The sequence below is a fragment of the Melopsittacus undulatus genome, chromosome 5 (genome assembly GCF_012275295.1).
Source record: "Melopsittacus undulatus isolate bMelUnd1 chromosome 5, bMelUnd1.mat.Z, whole genome shotgun sequence".
Lineage (NCBI taxonomy): Eukaryota > Metazoa > Chordata > Aves > Psittaciformes > Psittaculidae > Melopsittacus > Melopsittacus undulatus.
The window spans coordinates 361395-384120 of NC_047531.1; the positions used below are offsets into that span (position 1 = coordinate 361395).

General features: G+C 54.0%; 1 protein-coding gene across 1 annotated transcript in view; it reads right to left on the reverse strand.

Moving 5' to 3' along the window:
* The window catches only part of SHANK3 (SH3 and multiple ankyrin repeat domains 3), a 288859-nt gene that overhangs the window by 169502 nt on the left and 96631 nt on the right, over positions 1-22726 (reverse strand). The window contains exon 11 of the mRNA XM_034063065.1: positions 12486-12673. Coding sequence (XP_033918956.1) covers positions 12486-12673 — 188 coding nt within the window. The remainder of the gene's footprint in view (positions 1-12485; positions 12674-22726) is intronic.

Genomic DNA, 22726 nt, shown 5'->3' on the forward strand with positions numbered 1-22726 from the left:
GGGAAGCAGCAGCATCTCCTGCTCAGGCTGCAAGCAGACTGCATTAACAACTGTCCCAACGTTTTACTCAACTACATCTATCATGAGCTCACTGAGAAGGAAATTCTGCTTCTGACAGGCAGCAGGGATCAAAGGCAAATGGTAATATGCAGCAGTGATTTGACAGCCAGCTTTAAACAGGGAGCAGAGTGTGTGGATCATCACTAATTCTTCATCAAGACAAGAAACAAACACACCAGGGGCAACCCCTCCAGCCCAGCAGCTATTCCCAGCAGCGTCCTGCTTTGGAGAGACAGTGACACATCACTTGGCGAGCCCAGGAGAGGCAGCCCCTGGCATGTTCTACAGGTGTTAGACCCAAGGTCCATATTTAATCCACAAACATGTGGCTGGATTCAAAGCAAGCTGTTACTTGTCAGGCTCAGAGATGCCTGCTGGCACGCTTCTCCCCAAAGCTGAACATTCAGACTATCTCGCAAGCCTCTGTGCCAGCAGAGCCCCAGACAGGCAAACAACAGAGCTACCTCGGGAGCAAACTGCTGAGGTGCCAGTCTCACCTCTCCTGGGAAGCCTCGAACAGGAACACATCTGATCCCCATGGGAAGACACCCACCGGCGGGTGCCTCCATCGGTGATTAACTTCACCCTCCGAAGATTAAAGATCTCAATTGACTCTTCAAATGCAGCAGCAGATGCTCAGGCAGCACCAACATCTGCCCCTGCTCCTGCTGCAGGGTGATGCTCTGGCCGCACAGGAAGCAGCCTTCCACTGGGAAAGCACAGTGATTCATTGGGGAACCTTTGGGTTGCCCCAAGAGAAGACCCATAACTCGGGTTAACACCCACCTGGGACAGGCAATGGGCGTCAGATTGATGACTGACCTTTCCATTCGCTTCCACAGCAGGATGTCACAGACAACAGCAGAGCAGGCTTTCTGGACAGAAAACAGATGCTGAAGGCAAGCAAACCCTGGATGTGGCATGCAAGAGCCACTGCTAATGGCCAAGACAGATGAAAGACACAGCTGAGAGGCTCTCTACATCTGAGCTAGTCAACAGAGAAATAGGCTATTTCAGAGCGTGATTCATCAGACTTATTTTAAATGTCTAACTTGGGATGAGATAAATTACACTTGGGAAGAGCTATTTCTTACCGCTGACTACAGGGAGTCTAGACAAGCACCTCAGGTGTAGCTGAGCACCGGCAGCCTCACACACAGGATGAATCAACCCCCTCCCTCCCAACAGCCTCTCACCCCTGGACCATAGCAGAGACAAACACAGTGCTTTGAACACGACAGCTCTGCCAGTACCGGGTGACCCCAACCCCACCATTACCCTGCACTGGGGATGCTCTGAGGTGCCAGCGATGACTGAAGGCACTCAGCAGCTAAAGCCAAGCTCGCTGTGCCTGGATTTTGGACCAGGAGGCCACGGAAGCTGGTGGGGCTAACTCATCCTCAAAGCACATGTAATGGATGCGGGAAGTGGAGGAGCATGTGGTGGATGAGATGAGACATTTGTGTTTGTCCTGTGCCTCCTGTGTCAACAGGCAGGAAATATCAGGGTGTTAAGGAGAGCTCTGCCTTGCTGGAGGAAACCTGGAGGGAACAGCCTTGGCTATTATTCAGGCTCAGCTCAGCAGCTGCTCCTGAGGATGCTTCTGCAATTCCTGGTGCTTTCAAATGTACTGTTTAGCAATGCATGATTTAGAGACAAATCTCACTCTGATGTAGAACTCAGATGTAGGCAAAGCACAGGAAGTGGAGAAAGACCTTCAGAGCGAGTTCAGGAGCACAAACCCACCCCCTCAAACACCTTCACAGCATCCCAATGCTACATTGACTGATTTCACATTTCCCAAAGAAACTGACATGGTAAATACTGCAGTGCTGGAAGAGAACCCAGCGTGTGAAGGACAAACTGAACCACAGGCTTAGTCTAAATAAATAAATACATACATACATAGAGGTCTATCTTTGTGAGAAAAATACAACCTTTCTTCAAATGGAAAAGTTCACTAAAAGCAAGCGGTAGTGAACAGAGGCTCCCTGAACAACCTGCTGGAAACCACAGAACTATGGAATGGGTTGGGTTGGAAAGGACCTCAAAGCTCCTCCAGTTCCAACTCCTGCCACGGGCAGGGACCCCTTCCACTGGAGCAGCTGCTCCAAGCCCCTGTGTCCAACCTGGCCTTGAGCACTGCCAGGGATGGGGCAGCCACAGCTTCTCTGGGCACCCTGTGCCAGCGCCTCAGCACCCTCACAGGGAAGAACTTGTTCCTTATCTCCAACCTGAACTTCCCCTGTTTCAGTTTGAACCCTTTACCCCTTGTCCTGTCACTACAGTCCCTAATGAAGAGTCCCTCCCCAGCATCCCTGTAGGCCCCCTTCAGATACTGGAAGCTGCTCTGAGGTCTCCACGCAGCTTCTCTTCTCCAGGCTGAACAGCCCCAACTTTCTCAGCCTGTCTTCATACAGGAGGTGCTCCAGTCCCTGATCATCCTCGTGGCCTCCTCTGGACTTGCTCCAACAGTTCTATGTCCTAAATAAGGCTGAAACCGAAGGACTTCTGTGCTGATCATTCTCAAGCACATGTGTTTCCTCCGTACTTGGGTCCAGCTACTGAACTGATGCAATTGAGCCATGAACAACCAATGGTTCCATGAACTCTGCTGGGAACTTTCTGATTCCCACTGCACACTTCGGCTCAGGACACAGACACAGGTACCAGGAACCTGAGGAGAAGAATGCAGGAGACATAGAACATATACTACAGAGTGAGAAGCCCATGATGGTCTCTCATTCTTCTGACTTGTCAGCATGGTTTCCTCTCCTGTGGTGACAAGCTGATCAGAATTCTCAATGTATCATCACAGATGCCAAGTACAAATGCTATCATTTTCATGGCAATATGCAATAATCCAACCTCACACTCGTACCTATATATGACTTTCAAATGGTATTTCATCCACACACTAAAGAATCTCATTTTGGTGTATTCCAGACAGACTCTGGGCAACGTTACTGCTGAATAAGCAAATGCAATGTTGTTGGCTTCACAAACACTTATCACCTCCTCTGAACAACGGAGAGAAGAAATCCCATTAAAAACAGGTGAGTGAAGAAGAATGAAAAAGCCAGAACACTGCAGAAAATTGACCTAAAGGGTTTCAAGCACTTTATAGCTTCAGAGGCAGCTGAGCTGAGTCCTGTGCAGGCAACAAGCACAACAGGACAGACCCAAACCTGGACAATACCATGAGCACAAACTCTGTGTCTTACATGGTTGTTCTTCCCGCATCTCACTTCCTCACCAGGCTGGTGCTGCCTGTACAGGGAGCATCTCTGGAGAGAGCTGGTACTGAAGACAGCTGAGATCTAAGGCAAGCTTGGAAGCTTGTGGTTCCCTGCCAGAGGAATCTATGCTGAAGAGAAAAGTATGAGCCAGTTTCAGAGCTCTCCTATCCCAAGCAAGCAGAACCCCTCCACCAGTGAACATGACTGAAAGTGAAGCTGGAGGCAACTGGATTGCAACAGCTCAGGACAGTTTTGTTCTTCCTATGTGCAGCAGAGGAACCAGGATACTGACACTGTTCCACCTGACATCACCTCTAAGTCCTTCCTTTGTGCCATGAGTTTTGTTTCTGCAAATTCTTACGTGGATGATTTCCTACAGGAAGGGCTATTTGGTCTTAGCAGGACAGTTTTAGTAGCTCCAACAATGCAGACACCATACTGCTGACCTGCAACACATTAAGATCTCAGTGGAAAAATTCTGTCCTATCCTCAAGTAAAGGAATTTAGCACAGCAGAAAGCAGGATTTATGACAGACAGCAGTCCCAAGAGGCTGTATAATTCTCATAGCAGGCTCTAGCAGCCAGACACATCTTGGCTTCTTCCCATCACTTTCAAAATGACCTTCCCAGCCGACAAAACAAGAAGGAACAGGAGCATTTCTTGACCCCGGGACGAAGGAAAAGCTTCAGGAGTGATTCCAACTCCCTGATAGCCCTGAAGTGCAGCACTAATAACCTCATTCACAGCAACACAGCTAGAAAGGGACACACAGGATCAAGAGCTTCTTGTTAACTCCTGCTGCTCATGATCCCAAAACCACTCAAGCTTAAGCTCAAAGAGCCAGTGGAGCCTGATCCAACCACCCACCTGAGGAGCCTCCAGCAGCAGCACAGCTCTTGGTGGCCAATGCTGCACCCAAATACAACTACACTGGAGAATAACCCTGATGCCAGGACAAACCTCATGCAATTGGTCTGTGCACACTCCCTGCTCCTGAGGAAGGGCTGGGATTGCCTGTCCCAGGTGGGCTCGCTGCTCTGAGCCCCAGGCACAGCAGCATTCCCCAAAGCAGGCATGCTTTTCCCACCGGACGACACAAAGGGCTGAACGTGCAGCCTCATCTGTGGCAAAAATTAAACTTTAAACAGTCAGAAAATTTTAGGCCAGACCAATTTTTCCAGCCATAGCTTGGGAATGCTAAAAATAGAGTTTATAATGCCAAGTGGTGCAGCTTTAATAATCATAGAGGGACTACTTGTTCCGCATGTCCTCAGGGAATCTCCATCCCTTCTTTGTGTAAAGTAGACTTTGACACTTCTTCCCGTTGCATTATCCTCTTGAGATCTCACCCAACCTTCTTAAACCCTTACTGATACCAGACCGAAACAGCATTCCAGAAAGCCATGAGAGTCTCTAACAAACTGCGTTTCCCTTCTCTCCAGTGCCCTAACATATCTCATGGACTCATAGGATCCAATGGCCATTTTCTGCAAACACTCAACAACAGCCACATCCCTGGTGCAAGCAACTGTCCCAGTGCACACACATACCTAGCGGACTTCTCATCACCTGCTTGCATCAGCAAGGTCCTCAGAGATGGAACCTTTGCATTCCTACCCAGGCTTCTGGTTTCCTGCTTTCATTCTGAGTGATGTTGCTGTGGTGGCACAACTCAAACCCACCACAGACCTGCAGCCTGAATGGAAGAGGCTGCCTAGGAAATGTCCCATCCCTGGCAGTGCTCAAGGCCAGGTTGGACACAGGGGCTTGGAGCAGCTGCTCCAGTGGAAGGGGTCCCTGCCCGTGGCAGGGGTTGGAGCTGGAGGAGCTTTAAGGTCCCTTCAACCCAAACCAAACCAGTCTGATTCTAAATAACACTTCCCTCCAAAGTCACATCCCTCCCTGCACTCCAGATCTGTTCAAACCCAGCAAGTGACACTCGGTCAGTGCTAGTTACCAAGAACCAGCCTCCTGTACCATCCCAGAGGAACCCAGCTCAGCCCTGGAGCTGCTGGTGCTACACGGCCCTGAGGAGCCACTTCCCAATAGAACCCGGCTCTAACCCTAACTCTAACCCTAACCCCTCTCCAGGCAGGAGGCTTCAGTGCCAGGATAGCCCTGGATCAAGCCTGCAAACTGCAGCCCAAGTTGTGCCACCCTGAGGAAACAACAAAGAACCCCCACCTTACATGGGCTGTTACCAGCATTTAACAAGGGACTCAAGGCACAAAAGGAGAGGAAGGGGAGGTCCTCACAGCTCAAGATGTGCATTTGATGTTCCTAAACTCTGTAAAGTTGATTTGATTTACAAAAGTGAAGAGGGTGTATAAATTCTGTTCTCTTTATCTGAAATCACTTAACCAAAGCGATGCACGATCCACCTGGACACTGCCCAAGATTGCAATCAAAGACCTATTTATTTAGAACAGAGACCAAACTGGGTTAGGGAAGAGCAGAAGGTTGATCTGAGGTATAAGAACATGAAGTGCAGGGAAAGATGTAGAGAACAGGGCACAGCAATATGGATGTAAGCACACACAAAACAGGCATATAGAGGTAGAGGTAAGTGGATTTAAAAACGAAACCAAAGAGAACATCTGAACAAGAGAACACTTAATCTGAAGAGTAACATATTTAGAAACCAGCCAGATGAGATACTCTTCTACCATCAGGCATAATTATAGCTGTCTTATGACACGACCAGCATCAGGAGCACAGCAGGGAGCAGAAAGAGGTCAGATCTTTAAACAGAAAGCACAGGGTAGTGAGACAGGGGCACAGGTTGCCACAGAGGTGGCAGATGCCCCATCCCTGAAAATACTGAAGGCCAGGCTGAACAGGGCCCTGAGCAACCTGGCCAAGCTGAAGATGTCCCTGCTCATTGCATGGGGTTGGCCTAGGTCACCTTTAAAGCTCCCTTCAACCCAAACCATTCTATGAAAACAACAGCCGGAGACACACGAGGCAAGATACAAGTGAGTCCACTGCTCTGCAACCCAGAGCTTGGAAGCCCATGTCCTACAAACCCCATCACCCCCCATCCACAGCTCTCTGTGCACCCACAGCATCCCCCCAGCCCAACAGGACCTGCTGCACACACAGCCCCAGCACCTCTTCCCACTGCAGTATTCCCAGACACCCTCTGACTCTTGCTCTACCAGAACATGGAGTTCACACCATGGTCGCCCTGGAGGTGCACAGTCTCTGTGGCAGGACAACCGGGCTCGATGGTCCTTGTCCGGCTTCATTCCCTCTCTCAGCTGCTGTGTCTCAAGCAGCTTCTTGAAACCCCCAATTGCAACAAATTGAGTTGAAAATGTTCAAGTGGCTCAGAAGTGAGCATGGAACAAACCAGAGAAGGAAACAACAGCTGTTTGTGTCCGCCTGCCATAGGAGAACAGTCAAACAGCATGGGCCATGGAGCTTCCCATGGGGGCAAGACCCAGACAAGGACCACTGGGCTCTCTGGAGGACCAGTTCTTCTGTGGGGCAGTCCTCTACTGTACCCTGCCCAGGATCCCCAGTGTGAGCTCATCAGCTACACAACCATCACCACACAGGGCCAGAACCTTGCTTAGACCTAGGAGAGAAATGACCCAAGCCTATGGTGGATAAGTATTACTTGTATGTCCCACTGACATGAAGGGGGACACGGTCATTCCCTGCCACCAGGTCACCACAAGCTTGGCCACACAGTTGTACATACCAAACAACAAACCCAACTTCTTCCCAGTGATGTTTTTCATGTCTCTGAGATATCTGAGTTTGATTCAGTTCATTTTCTCTTGCCTTTCATGAGCAATTCTTCTCCTTTTGCTCTTCCATGACTCATTTTTCAAAGTGCCCAATAACAAGAGGAAATAATTTATCCATGTCTCAAGAACCTCTCAGCATTCCCAAAACATCTTTTCACTTCCAAACACTGACTGCACAGAACCAACAGCACAGAAGCACACAACAGCCAACTACCTCGGCCACTCCATTAGGATGCCTTGGCCTCAGTTCCCACATGAGGTGCTGCTCAAGTCACGGGAACACATCACAGCAATGGGGCCAGCTCTGCACAGCTCTGTGCCATCACTTCCCTCTCTCACATCCTGAGAGGCAACAGCTCCTGTTCTCCAAAGGCCGAGTATGATCCACACTTGTGCCTAATAACTTCCAAGGAATGTGGGGCTGCAGAGAACTGGAGCAGCATCCATGCATTCCCATAGCCCAGCTCTCAGCAAGCTCACCATGCTGTGGTCAACAACACTGCCTGAATGCGTTTCAGTCCCCAAAGAGTTAAAGAGTTCCTCAGATGGGAGACATGAACACTCAGGGACCAAGGGCTACAAGACAATGGAGAGCAAAGCACCACAGATCAGAGGGCAATAGGCTCTCGATGACTGTAGTGATAGGACAAGGGGTGATGGGTTCAGACTGAAACAGGGGAAGTTCAGGTTGGAGATAAGGCAGAAGCTGTTCCCTGTGAGGGTGCTGAGGCGCTGGCACAGGGTGCCCAGAGAAGCTGTGGCTGCCCCATCCCTGGCAGTGCTCAAGGCCAGGTTGGACACAGGGGCTTGGAGCAGCTGCTCCAGTGGAAGGGGTCCCTGCCCTGGCAGGGGTTGGAGCTGGAGGAGCTTTAAGTCCTTTCCAACACAACCCATTCTATGATTCTATGACTCCCAGCTTTGCTGCTGTGGAGAAGGCTCTGGAGTCAGCACCCACAGCCCAGGGTGGCTGAGCCAAGGAGACCATGGAGACAACAAGCATCAAGAGATGCTCTGCAGCATCAGGTGGGTACTGCTCCCAACCCTCAGCAAAGCCTGGTCCCCTGCTCAGTAGATCACTACAATAAGGCAGCAGGAAGGACTTACATTCATGACTGAGCCACATCATTTGCTAGGGAAAAGAAAAGCAGTCTCCTTTCTCCAAAGGAGAACCTTGTCCCAGCACCTCCCATGTCTGACAGCCAGGCCACAGCAGCCTGTGAGTCTAAAGACACAGCAGAAGACAATTACACTGGCAACAAACACTGATCTCAGAAGGCAGAGAGATGAAGCCTGGAAGGTTCTAGAGCAGCCTCCCCACCAGCACAGCAGGAGAAGAGCTTCAGTGGTTTTACAGGTGGAGTGTGACCAGTTTACAGATGACGGTAACGCTGTGCAGGGCCAAGGACTCAGCACTGACCACGAGACTCCCTCCAGCCCTGTTCTTCCAGCACTGGGAATAGGAATAACACAGGAGTAGCAGCCTGGTGAGGAGGCAGCTGCTTGTCACCCCTGTGCTCCAGATCACCATGGGCACAGAGAGTTTGATGGTGAAGTTTACAGCTTTGCCTTAACCTTCCAAGTTATCAATGGCTCCATGTCCAACTACCTGCATCCAACCAGAGGAAGAGCAGCCTTCCTGCAGGATCCCACAGCCACATCCCACAGTGTGTGAGCTGCTGGATAAAGGAATCCAAGAGGAAACGAGGTGGCTGCTCATCAAAGAGAAAATGCAAACCCCTTCCATCAACAAAAGCTGTATCCTCTGTGCAATAACAACTCTACTCACAAGTAAAATAATCCCCTCCATCTGAACAACCTCCGGCGCAGCTGAGAACTGCTACAATAATAATTCAACAAAACCATAACCACAGCCAAAGAAATTCAGTTTGTCTTTTATTTCACAGAGGGTTGGCTTCGATACTGCAGCACAGAATGTCAATAAGGAGCCACACTGGGGAGGAAAACCTCCTGTCGGATGCACATGGTAACAGTTGCTCCAGAATAACTCCTCCTAATCACAAAGTGCAAAGAAATAAGACTCAAAAACCAGCACGCTCAAAGCACTCTGAATCTCTCCCTGGTTTCCAGGCTGGAGATGCAGCCCTCATCATGCCCTGCCTGTGAACTGTTTCTCCCTGTGACCTTGGGATTCCAGTGCTAGTGACTACTGGTTCTCCCTTTGCTTGGGGTGCTCACATCTCGTTTCTCATTATCAGTAACAAGCAGATCAAGGACAGACTCTCCTCTGCTATCTCACAAACGAAATACCTATATTGATTATTGCCTGTTGTCATCCAACAGCTACAAGGAGAGTAACTGTGTAGTAAAGAGAGACACCTTTAACTTTCCCTGTGCTCTTGAAAGCAAACCAGTTCCTACAGGAAAGCCCTGAGGAAACACATCCCACAACACAAGGTTCAGCGCATCTCCCGCTTCACCAAGGCCAGTACAAACACTGCTAAACACCAGTGTTCAGCAGAAGTCCACTGCTGTCAACAAGGAGAATCACCTCTGAACATGACCCTGGCTGAATGTTCAATGATCCCCAGCTTTCTCTCAACACACCACACCGACAAGCAGCATCTGCTTTGTAACACAGCCACACTTGAACTAGGGCCACACTCAAACCCTTGCATGGCTTACGCACATAGTACAGAGCTCTTGCTGCTCCAGCTCAAACTTCTCCATCTTCTCTGCAATTCCCAAGATAAAAGCTGCCATAGACCTTTTGCCACTCTCTGCTGACAGTAACAGCTCAGAACCCCAGCCATGAGATCAGTGTGAGTGCAGCCCCAACCATCTGAGATCAGTGAGTGCAGCCCCAACCATCTGAGATCAGTGTGAGTGCAGCCCCAACCATCTGAGATCAGTGTGAGTGCAGCCTCAGCCATCTGAGATCAGTGTGAGTGCAGCCCCAGCCATGAGATCAGTGTGAGTGCAGCCCCAGCCATCTGAGATCAGTGTGAGTGCAGCCCCAGCCATCTGAGATCAGTGTGAGTGCAGCCCCAGACATCTGAGATCAGTGTGAGTGCAGCCCCAGCCATGAGATCAGTGTGAGTGCAGCCCCAGCCATCTGAGATCAGTGTGAGTGCAGCCCCAGCCATCTGAGATCAGTGTGAGTGCAGCCCCAGCCATCTGAGATCACTGAGCTGCACTGCATTGAAGGGAGGGCTGTCAAGTCCCTCACTAACACAACTGAAGATGACACACAGGCCCTACCACAGCTTCCTCACCAGCCATCCCCTGTCTCAGCCTGTGCCCACCCACTGCTGCCCTCCCTGGGGGGGGTCCTCTTCACAGACCTGCATCTCCAGACAGTTTTCGCCCTCAGCATCACCCTCAGAGCTCCTCCTTGCAGGGCTCTCGCCCTGGCACATCTCCACACATGCAGCTCCTCTCATAAGGCAACAGCCTCAGCAGCTCTTTGACAACACTGCCCAAATCCTCTCCTACCCCTCCCTAAGAAGCTCTGCTGCTCATACCCACCACACTTCAACACTTCCTCCACTGCCGCCCTCTCCTTCCAGGCCCCTCCACCCCGAGCACACAGGTTCCCAGGCAGCCTCCACAGAGCTGGAACTCCCTTTGCAGAACCCTCATCTGAAGTCCCCATGCTGACAAAACAACTGCCCACAGCAAAAACACATGTCCCCAGCACCTCTCACTGCTGCTGCTCATCTGTGGGCATCTGTTAGCTCAGAGCAGGGTCCAGCACCCGCTCCCTCAGGGACCTTCTCTTGCACCAGCTTCTATTTCAGGTGGGAGCAAGTTGCCACCAACTGAGATCACCGTTTCCAAAGGAGTCACGACTCCAAACATGACAAAGCACCAGTGCATCAGCTCCACTCAGGCTGGTTTCCATTCATTCCCATCATTGTGCCTGGCTACAGCACAAGGGCACCCTACCCAGGAACTGCCACATCCGCCTCTCCACAGAAATCAATCAGCATCTCCAAGCAGTAAATAGCTGAGCAGTGCTGTCTGCATGGCCTGGAGAGATCTCGCTCAAGGGATTCTCTTTTAACTCCTGCCAACCCTTCTCAGCCACACGTAAGGGAGCTGCTGAGAGCACCTCCAGCTCCGAGGAGCCCATACTGACCCACGCTTCCTCCCCACAGAGCTTCCCACCACTTGCTTTCTGTCTGGAGAGCACATGAAGAAGATATGCAAACAAGTGCAGGTGAATATGTGAACCGAGGAGTCTGTTGCAATGACTAAGGACTGGCATCAGGACCACATGCTTACTGCAAGAGTGTGAGGAGACACAGCAGGGTGTGATGGAAAACACTGAGCGACAACCAGAGCTGGGAACAGCACTTCTGACCAAAGCTGCATCCATCTGTTGATTCCTTGAGCCTCCTGGATACCCCACAACCCATCAACACATAGCTGCACACATCAAACACCCGTTACCTCCAACCAACCCATGCAGGAAACCTCACCATCAGCCAAGCCACAGCACTCCACGTCTCCTCCTCTGCTCAGGGGTTACTACCACATCGGGAGGACAAGAGCAGGTCTGCGAGGCTGCCACCTCCAAGGGGAGGCTTTCAGCATTCACAGCGCAGGACTTGCAGCTCCAAGGTGCTTCTGAAGCAGCAATTGAGAGCACAGCACAGCAAGCCCTGTCTCCCACTCCCATTCCAGCTAATGCAACAGTCAGATCAGCAAGTGCTCCAGCCTGCATTGTATGAGGCATCAGCAAAAAGCGAAGGCAGGAAGATGAAAAGAAGATCCTTCAACTTTCTGTGAAAACTATGGAATTAGCCGGCGTGCAGAGCAAGCCTTTTCTTATCCCTGCCTGCTGGAAACTGACTTACAACCTACCGCAGGGTTTACATGTCTTTTGGGAAGCCTGCCCAACATAATGGGCAATGCCATTATCCCTCTAAGCCTCTCATCTCCCCGCGAGCTCTGCATCACCCTGGCTCCCAGCGCATGTGGTTGGGAGGGTTGTTGAGGAAGTGCTCCCTTGCCCACCTTCCACTCAGCCCACACCCAGCAAGAGCTGGGCTTGCAACTGGGAGCTTTGCTGGTGGCCCAGACACAGTGCAAGGCAGGAGCAGCTCGCAGGGAACACTGTCAACCACGGGCTGGGGAGGAGGGTTCAGAGGGGTCCCAGCAGAGCACAGCCACCACAACCACATGTCAGAGGGCAGGACTGACTCCCCAGGGCCTGGCTGCAGCACCAGAATCCCTGAGTACAGCAAGGAGCCACCTGTGGGGCCTGAGCAGCATCCCATAGCCCGAGCATCCCCCCAGAGCCTGACTGACGGATGTGCGCCTACAGCCGGTTACCCCGTGCAGCTACCATCTGACCAAGGGACGGGAGCGCACAGCCCCGCAGCCGGGTCCTGCCGGTGTCCGGAGCGGGATGCTCGGGCTGTCCCCCCGCCCTCCCCGCGCGGTCCCCGCCGGTGCCGTACTCACCCTTGACGGCTTCGCCCCGGTTGAGCTGGATCTCTCCGTCGCCCTGCGGCGCGTAGCTCTTCACCACGATGAACTTGCGGCCGGGCACGGCGCTGTACAGCTTCCGCTTGGGCCCGCGCAGCGGGGCGGGCGCGGCGTGCGGCGCGGGGTCGGTGCCGGGGCCGGGGGGCCCGGCCGGGCCGCCGGGGCTGTAAACGAACACGTAGGTTACGGTGCTGATGCCCGGCAGCTCGCGGCTCGGCCCGCCGCGGCCCGCGGGCTGCGCCATGCCGGGGATGGGGGGGGGGGTGCCCGGCGCGGCCGCGGGGGGCTCAGCGCTGCCCCGGCCGCCGCGGCACCGCCCGGGCACGGGAGCGGGCACCGGTACCGGTACCGGCTGCGGGGGGGGTACCGGCTGCGGGGGGGCCGCCGCCCGCCGCCCGCTCCATGGCGCGGCGCCGCCCGCCCCGCACCGCGCTCCGCTCCCGCACCATGGCCCGGGGCAGGTGCCGCCGCCGGCAGCCCCGCCCCCGGCCCCGCCCCCCCGCCGCCGCCGCCGCCCCGGTCCGGCGCTGCCCGAGCCCCGGGGCCAGCACAGAGGCGCCCCCTGGCGGCCGTGGCGCTGCCCGGGCCGGAGGAACGGGGGGGGGGCACCGGAGGGAGGGAGGGTCGGGACTGGGAGGGGGTCAAGGGGGAGCGGGGGGGGGGGCTCAGGTCCCGGTTGGGGAACTGCAGCAGCCGCTGCACGGCGGCAGCACCGGGGCCGGGGTTCCCCCCGCCCGCACCGCACACCCCACATGAGCGGACTCGGGGTGTCCGCAGCATCACTGCCACGGACCCGGCCCCGCCGCCGCCCCTCCGCAGCGCCGTTCGGTGCTGCAGCCCCAGCTCTGTGCTGCAGCCTCCCCCAGCTCCATCCCTGCCCCACAGCTGCACCCGCCCTGTTGCACACTCGCAGCCCCGCTGGGTTCAGACATCCGCACCCCACAGCCTCCACGTCCCTCCGGTACATGGGGCTTCCATAGCCCCGTGGGGCTGCTCCCCCCACCCTCCCCGCGGCTACTCCGCAGCCGTGCATTGCTATGGGGTCTCCTGCAGCTGGAGGTGCTGCCGGGAGAGGTGCAGATAGGGCGGAACGGCTGCTGCGGCGGGGAGAGCACCCCGGGAATGGCCGTGAGCCGAACGGGAACCTGGCTGCCCACAGCACAGGGAGCGGGGATGGTGCCCTCGGCCTGGGACAGCCTGAGCTTCCCAAGGAGCGACACGGAGCAGCGGAGAGCCGGGAACGGGACCCGGCTCCGAGACAAGCGGCTCCGCGCCTGGGATGAGCAGGATGCCCGAACCCCTCCGAGATCCCCCATCCGCAGGCACAACCCTCGGCAGCCTTCTGGTCACACCGGGAACACCCGCCGGGATGCGGCCAGCCCCAGCCGACCCACCGCTTGCTGCTCCAGCACTGCACTACACTCCCGAAGGAAGAACACCTCATCAGGAATAAATAGCTGCCCTTCCCTTACACTGCTTCTAAATGTCACTCCAGTACCGCTTTTAGGCAGTGCGGAGATGCTGAACACCAGCTCAGATCTCCAAAAGGCCCTTTATGTTGTTAGAAACAGCCACGAGAAGCTCGCAGAAGACGTAGGTATTGCAGAGCTGTCTGCTTGCTGCAGCGCGCCCGGCCGGGCTGCAGCCATGCACCAGACACGCTGCTCCCTGCATCCTGCTCCCTGCACCATGCACCCTGCTCCCTGCATCCTGCACCATACGTCCTGCTCCTTGCATCCTGTACCCTGCACTATGCACCGTGTGCTCTGCACCCTGTTCCCTGCACCCTGCTCCTTGCATCCTGCTCTCTGCACCCCTGTATGACTGCTCCCTGTACTCTCCACACTGGCCTGGGGATGCTCAGCCACAGGGCCAGTGCTCCCACCTCTGGCTGTGCATGGATGTGGGTACACAGGCACGGGGCTGCCAGTGCATGGTGGCATTGCTGCAGTGGGGCAGCTGGGGCACAATGGGATCGTTGGCCAGTGCACAGTGGGATCATGGGCTGATGCACGTTGGGATCACTGGCTAATGCACATTGGGATCGCTAGCCAAGGCACATTAGGATCACTGGCTAATGTGTGGTGGGAACACTGGCTGATGCAAAGTGAGGTCACTGCAGCACTGGGGCCATCAACCCCCTCCAGCTCCACTGACAGTTACAGGTGCTCACACAGACCTTCATGTTGGCAAGTGGGATCCATCACCAGCCATTCCACTTCTCCAAGCTCCTGCCCACATGTCCATTCCCTTGCAGCAGCACCAGTGCTGGTTTCAGACCACCAACACACAGCTCCAGTGCTGACCCCAGCACCCTCTGCAGCACTTCCATGCACTGTCGCTCATGCATTTCCTCAGCAACAACCTTGCACCATTTTCCACATGACTTTGGCAAACCCTGGAGCTGCAGCAGGAGTGGGCCCTGCACAGGTGCCACAAGGAGCACAAGAGCCCAAAGCTCCTCCTCAGCAGTTGTGCCATGGAAGCATCAATCCTGCGCCTCCCAAGCCAATCCCTCTTTGCCACATTGATTTTGTGGCACACTCATTTTCTAACCGTTAAGGAGTTATTAAGTCAGGATGCCTCAGAAGCCTCCATCCATTAGATCACAGGTATATTTAGAGCAGGTTCTGCAGCCACTTCAAAGAACACCACCAGTTTGGTCTGGGCTGGTTTGGCTCCATTTCAATTAAAGGATGGTAATTAGTTTAATCATATTTCATGTTAATGCCTGTTTGATGGAGACCTTTGTCAGCCTTGCAGCTGCTCCAGGTCCAGCCTCTACCCTGGGAACATTTCTACCTGTACTCCCAACTGGAAAATGTGAGCAGAATTCCATGGCTCAGGTTGTTCTTCCAGCAGGAAAGAGCCGAGCAGCTCGTGGTGTATTTGCCCACAAACTGACACTGTGTTTCTTCACCCACTTTATCACCCCACGCCACGAGGCACCTTGAGGCCACAGCGAGTGTGTTTCTTCCTGTTCCTTGCCCAGGGAAGCAGTGCTGCTGGCTGCTGGATCCATAACTTATCCCTGAACTGCAGCCAGGGCACCATGTAGATCCTGAATAAACCAAACACGACCACGACCGTGTTTGTTGGAGCAGCCGAGGAGCTTCTTACACCCCCAGTGTTTAACCATGATCTGGTCACACATGACACCCACATTCTCCTCCTCCTCTCCGAGCCACACAGGATGGATGCCATGGCCGAGACATGGGTACCAGAGGGGTGCCAAGCAGAGGCAGCTCAAGTAAAGCATGGTCACTGCCAGAAGCCTTTTGTCCCTTCCTACAAAGCCCCTGCTGCCCACAGGGCTTCTCTTGGTACTGCTGTTTACCTGACACTCATCATCCATCCTGCACATCGGAGTTCACTGAGTGACTGCAGAGTGATGCTGGGACACTGACCCAGCCACAGGTATCATTCTACTGCAGAGGGAAACATGTGCTTGCCAAGCCTCAATAGCAGATGCAGGACTCATGCTCCCAGTGCTTCCTGCTGCCTCTGTGGCCAGCAACATGCCCTGAGCTGACATCAGAGTTCTCTGCATGCTTCACCCGAAGCCAGGAGGAGCCTGAGCTGCTGGTGCATGGCAGCAGAGAGGCTGCTCCGAGTCCAGGTCTGGTTCTCCTCCAGGTAAATGAGTGCCCCAGAAACACTGCTGTGAGGCTATGTCCAGGGTGGAAACCCAACGCACACCTTTCTCTGGAATCCTGGGTTCTCACTCTTGCCCTGCCTGTTGAAAATAACTGTTTGAGATGGATTTGATGTGTGACTCATACTTCTAGTGGTATTTTAGCCCCCAGAAGCATCCAGACTTGATATTGCCTGTAGAGAGTGACAGTAACCTGACTCCATCAGGAACGGTGTTGGTCCCAATACAGAAGGATTTCCTCACCAGAGCAGACGCCATAATCATAGAATCATCATAGAATCATGGAATGGTTTGGGTCAGAAGGGACCAATCCAAGCTCATCCAGCTCCAACCCCCTGACACAGGCAGGGACACCTTCCACTAGACCAGGTTGCTCCAAGCCCTGTCCAGCCTGCCCTTGATGCCTGCCAGGGATGGGACACTCCATATTAACCCCCTCAACAAGCCACAGCCATTTGTGAGGAAGACAAACTTCCTTTCCACTGGCTGGTGGGAGGTTCAAATCACTGCGAGTGAATTACCAGACCAGAACAGTCTCCACAGTTACTTCAGACACATGGAGCAGTCCCAGAGCAACCAGGATGGTGGCTTTAATTTCTGTGCCCTCGAGGGGCTGATCAAGAGAATCCCTTTGTGTCAGTGAGGTCTGGCTGAAGGATTCTCAATCTAGGTTTAAACAACCTCCTCTCCTCCCTTCTACTGGGAGTTCCTGCTTAGGGCTATCCCAGCAGGGCACCCAGAGAGAGCAGCTGATGATCCCTGTGTGCTGCAGCATGGGCTGTGAGGGCAGGACATGAGGATGAGACAGGTCCAAGCCCACAGGGCAGTGCTGGAGCTGTGGGAATAACCCAGCTTTGCCTTGCTGTGTTTCTGTGGCTCTCTGGGAGCAGTGAACGTCCCACAGCATCTCACGTTCTCATGAGGAGCTGTTGCACATCCTGATTTCCTTCCCTCTCAGAGCTCAATATCACAGTTTTTGTTGCTTGAGATACAGAAAGGGTTTTGCATGGGGGAACTACCTACTGTGCCCGGAACTGAGCCTTCAGGAAGGAGGTGGATCTGGCACCTCTGCAGTTAACCTGACAACCTCTCCTAGGAACTCTGACTGCCAAATGGTTCTTGTCCACAAGGCACCAATCCCAGGACTGTGCTGCTGCTTTTTGACTGGTTCTGTGAGATGTCTTTGGTGCTGGAGCTGCCTTTCATGTCAGCCATGGAAGGAAGGGTTTGTAAACCACTTCTCTTGTCCTGAGAACATTCACGTGCTCTCAAAGACACAGCTCTGTGCCCATGGGATACCTGGAGGGGATTCCTATGTAGGTACTTTCTGGATACATCCATACCCAAAGCTTGGTGGGAAGCACACAACATGTGCCCTGCCATGGGTCTTCCAGCTTTGCCCGGTACTGAGAGCCACAGCAATGTGCTTTGTGCATTGCACTCTTCAGTGTTTGGGTAAGAGGCTCTGCTGTCACACAGTAGCATTGCAGAGTCCATCAGGTCCTTATAAACTGGTACCATTAGATGGGATTTGACTGGCAACCAAAGACAGCTTCTCCAGTGGCACTTACTATGTGTCCTTTGGAAGAGATGGTTTTGCTGTTCTGGAGTCTCGAATTGTTACTACAAGCGTGGCTGACAGCTACAGAAATAGACTGAGCTTGATGGAAACGATCTCAGCTCCAGCAAGAAAATAGCAGCTTCGGCACTTCTAGAACTTCCCCTGATTCATGGAATCAGACAGAATGGTTGTGGCTGGCAGGGACCTCGGAGGCATCCGGTCCAACTCCCTGCTCAGGCATAGTATAGTAGAATCATAGAATGGTTTGGGTTGAAGGGACCTCAAAGCTCCTCCAGCTCCAACCCCTGCCACAGGCAGGGACACCTTCCACTGGAGCAGCTGCTCCAAGCCCCTGTGTCCAACCTGGCCTTGAGCACTGCCAGGGATGGGGCAGCCACAGCTTCTCTGGGCACCCTGTGCCAGCGCCTCAGCACCCTCACAGGGAACAGCTTCTGCCTCAGAGCTCAGCTCAGTCTCCCCTCTTTTGGGCAGGTTCAAGCCATTCCCCTTGGCCTGTCCCTACATCCCTTGTCCCAAGCCCCTCTCCAGCTTTCCTGCAGCCCCTTTAGGCTCTGGAGCTGCTCTCAGCTCTCCCCTTCAGGAGCCTTCTCTTGTCCAGGCTGTCCAAACTTCAGGAGGCAGTTTCTGGCATGGAGAGCTTTATGCCTCATCACTGGGGCTCCCTCCAGCCACAGGAGCAGAGCAGGACCCCCACCCTCTCCCCCCATGCACTGCAGGCTGGCTCTGGGGCCAGCTGCCAGTGCTCTTGCACAGACTGGTTGCTGCTGGAGCAGGGCTCATGTGCAGTCTGCTGTGAAATGTCTGCTCTCAGATGGTCTGTGCACAGCTCCATGCCACCAGCACAGCACCCGCTGATGGCAGCCAGTTAGTGCCAGACTCCCACTGCTCAGGAACAGGGAGGCAACAGGAGGACAGCAGCCTCTTACCCTCACTGCTCCTCCTCAGAACACCTGCACCAGGCTCCAGTTCATGCATGGAGCCAGAGCCACAGAGCCCTTGGGGGGACCAGGGCACCTCTCAGAAGCAGTGGGAGCTCAGGGGCTGTAGCGCAGGGAGGATGCACATGGGAAGCAGCATGGGACACGGGCCACAGAGCCAGTGCCTGCACGGGAAAGCCCTTGGCTGAGGCCAGGCAGCTCTCAGGCCCTACAAGATGCTGTGCAAGCTGCAGTGAGAGCCGCTGGCTGGTAACGCTGTGGTGCTGCCAACGCGGCAGCCGGGAGGGAGAGCTCCTGCAGACAGTGTCCTCCCCAAGGCATCACTGCCATGATCCATGGGGATGCTGGAGTAACCCCCGAACACCAACCCCTCCGTCTGCCTCTGCCGCAGCCTCACTGATGCGCTGGAGAACATGGAGCGGAACTGGAAACCAACAGAGACAATTCATTAAGAGGGTTTGTCTCCCTCGGTATAATCACAGCTATTGATTCACTCCTGAAAGCTCTACATGTGCATCCCAGCCAGAGGAGCATCCCACTGGTGCCTGGATCCGTGCCTCTCCACCCTGACAGCTGCAAGTGCTCTGCATCACTGGGCAACCTCAGCACATTTAAGAGTTCCACTGATAAAACAAATGTAGTTTTAGCAGTTGGCAAAGAGCATAACAGGATTTTTTAATGTTATGCCTCTAATCCCGCCTATCCTGCAAGATCCCAATCCTTGGGAGCTTGGACAACCTGTCTGTAAGCCTGGCAAACGCAGGAACAGGCAGCAGCCATGCATTACCATGCACCTCACTCCTGGCAGATGAAAGCAGTAACAGGCTCTGCTCAAGGACGAGTTTACATCAGATGGTACTTAAAGGGAGCTGCAAGAGGGTTTCCAGACCTCACAGCTGACTGGGGATGGAGGCAAAGGTCCAGGTGGATCTTCACAAGCTGCTGCTGGTCAAGACAAACCATTTCAGAACCTTTGCTCTATGAACAAGAAGAACCATTCCAGAATCTCCCCTGGTCAGTGTTACCCAGGAGTGACAGGAGGTGATGAACAGCCCTTCCTTAGGCACCATAAACCTCCCAAACCCAAGAGGGCTTTGCAGCTCCTCACGGTGATGGAACCCATCACCACCCTGAGGCAGGAGCTACTGGGTGAAGAAGGAAATGATTTGCAGAGCCTGTGTCTATGAAACCTTTAACATTCTGGTTGGCAGGTCCTTATGCACGTGTCAGTCCAAACCTACACATGGCATCCAGCATCTGCTGTGTGCAGCTGGGCTTGGGGAACACATCCCATTCCTCCTAAACATTCACACCTTCACCTTCCCACACATGGCCAGACACTGAGCAGAGCTAGAGGCCCTTTTCTAGAAGGTCCTCCCCACGTGCCCCGGCAGCTCCACAGAGATGAAAGACTGAGATAGATCTCGTTACTCCAGCACCACTGACTACAGCCCTCAGCTTGACACCTTCTGCCTTCACTGACATTACCCTGGGAAAACCCTTTAGATGGTTACCGGCAGCTGAAGCAAGAACCACAGAGAGAATGAGCTGAGACTGTCACCATCATCAGAAACGCCTGTCCTCAAGATTGTTCAGCTCTTGTCACATACCAGAGTCTGACACCCACAGCATCTCTCCAGTGCTGTCAGTAACACCAGGGCTCCTCAGCCTTGACCGTGCACAAGCTGCTCTGCTGCCATCAGCTGCTGCCCCTTCCCCTGACCTGCTGCATCCAGCCCTTAGCAAGCCCTGGCAGCTCCCACCAAACACAGCAGGTCCCACACAACTTGCACACTGTGCTTTACCAGGAGATCACTAAACCATCCAGATTCTCCACTGAAGGCACTGAGCTGCTGGATGAAGTGGGGGGACGAGGCACCCCCATCCTCTCACCCTCCTTACCAGTAAGGACCAGCACACCAGCCCAGCAAGGGCCAGGTCAGGGGAGGAGTAATCAGTTCACAGCAAGCCGGTGCAGGGAGGCTGAGGTAACGAGCATGTTCCATAGTGCAGCCCTCTGCTTCCACCCTTGTAGACCCTCACCCATCTCATGCTCTGTATCCAGCAGGACACCAGATCCCATTTGTTTGCCACACACTTCACTTGTGGTACCACCGTGCTGGTTGCTGCAGCACCTACATCCTCCTGTGCTGCTACCTCTTTGAACATGCCATAAATTACAGACACAACAACAGGCTGCGTGCACAGAGCTTCCCAAACCCCTCACAGCTCATCAAGAACACCAGGATAAGCACGTGCATGCACCATCAGAGATGTGTGGCTTCACAGCTCAGTGATGCTGAGCACTCCTTTTGCAGTCTCTGAGCTGAGCTCATTACCATCCCCATTATTTCATTAATCAGAAGCCTGCAGCTGACTCCCTGAACTACATTAGCTTTTCCCAGAGGAAAACCCTGTCACCTCTTGGTCAGCTCACCCAAGAACAGCTTTATCAGCCCACTGCTGAGCTCTCCCTTGTGCACTTCCCAGATTCTTCAGCCTAAGGCCCCTCCTCACACACCCTTCAGCCAGGGATGTGCAGCTCTGAGAACCCAGCAAAGGTGATGCTGACACTGCCTTTATCCAGTTAAATGTGCAGCTCCTGGAAGTTTGTTCCCAGAGTCACCACCAACATCTCAGTACTTCTATTCCAAACACAACCACTGTTACTCTGAGCTCTGTTTAGCTGATGTTGTGGCTTGCCTGGACTAATGCCCATAGGTCATCACCCTCTTTGTCCTTGCTGCTGGAAATACAGTTTCCGAATGGATCCCTCCCTCCCAGATCCCTCATCCTCTGCCTCAGTGGCCGCAGCTGTAAGATACTTCCCAACTCTCTCTTGAATGAATTTAGATAATTTGAGCAAATGATATCCCCTCTTCTGCCCAATAGCTCCTGAATCACTGAACAGTGGCTGGGACAGAGCCACAGCTGTGTCCAGAAGTGACTGGAACCACTTGGAACTGGTAAAGAATGAAACCAAGGCCAAAGAACTGGGACTTGCACAGAAGCATCTCCTGTGCTGCCGGAGCACAGCTCAGAATGTCCCAGAGGGAGAAAGGGCTGGGACATCAACCACACAATCCCTGCAGCCACACTTGGGAAGCAGCCCTTGATGTGACAGGACCTGGGACATGCCTTTGCTCCAGAAAAGATGACTTTGCATGGCATTCCCAGTGCACTGCAGAGTGAGCAGGGCACTGCCCCTTGGATGCTCCATAGCCATCGTCTCTCTCTCCTTGTACAGCTGAGAGAGGAGCCACAGCCATTGCTGTGACACCGAATGGGCAGGAGGTGCTGAGGGAGCACTGGGGAGTGGGGCTGAGGCACCAGGGAATACATCAGAGGGATGGAGCTGAGCAGGACCTGGCTGATCATCCCTGGACCCGCATCTCGCTGGTAACTGGTCTTTGTGAGAGCTGGAGCAGCTCTGCTCTGGAGCCAGGCTGAGAGAGCTGGGCTGGGGCAGCCTGGACAAGAGAAGGGGAGACCTGAGAGCAGCTCCAGTGCCTAAAGGGGCTGCAGGAAAGCTGGAGAGGGGCTTGGGACAAGGGATGTAGGGACAGGCCAAGGGGAATGGCTTGAACCTGCCCAAGAGAGGGGAGACTGAGCTGAGCTCTGAGGCAGAAGCTGTTCCCTGTGAGGGTGCTGAGGCACTGGCACAGGGTGCCCAGAGCAGCTGTGGCTGCCCCATCCCTGGCAGTGCTCAAGGCCAGGTTGGACACAGGGGCTTGGAGCAGCTGCTCCAGTGGAAGGGGTCCCTGCCTGTGGCAGGGGTTGGAGCTGGAGGAGCTTTAAGGTCCCTTCCAACCCAAACCAGTCTGGGATTCATTAAAACTGTAGTTGCCCAAAGACTGACCAAAGACAACTGCTGAGCTGTGTGGCAGAGGGAAAGATTTCTTCCCAAAGTGCTGGCAGTGTGGGAATACTGATGTTTGCTCTTCCATAACACTGTAGGACACTCAGTCCTGAATAATGTTTTACCTGAATTCTGTGCTATGGGTGTTTGTCTAGGACATGGTGAACCTCCAGCAGGGAGAGC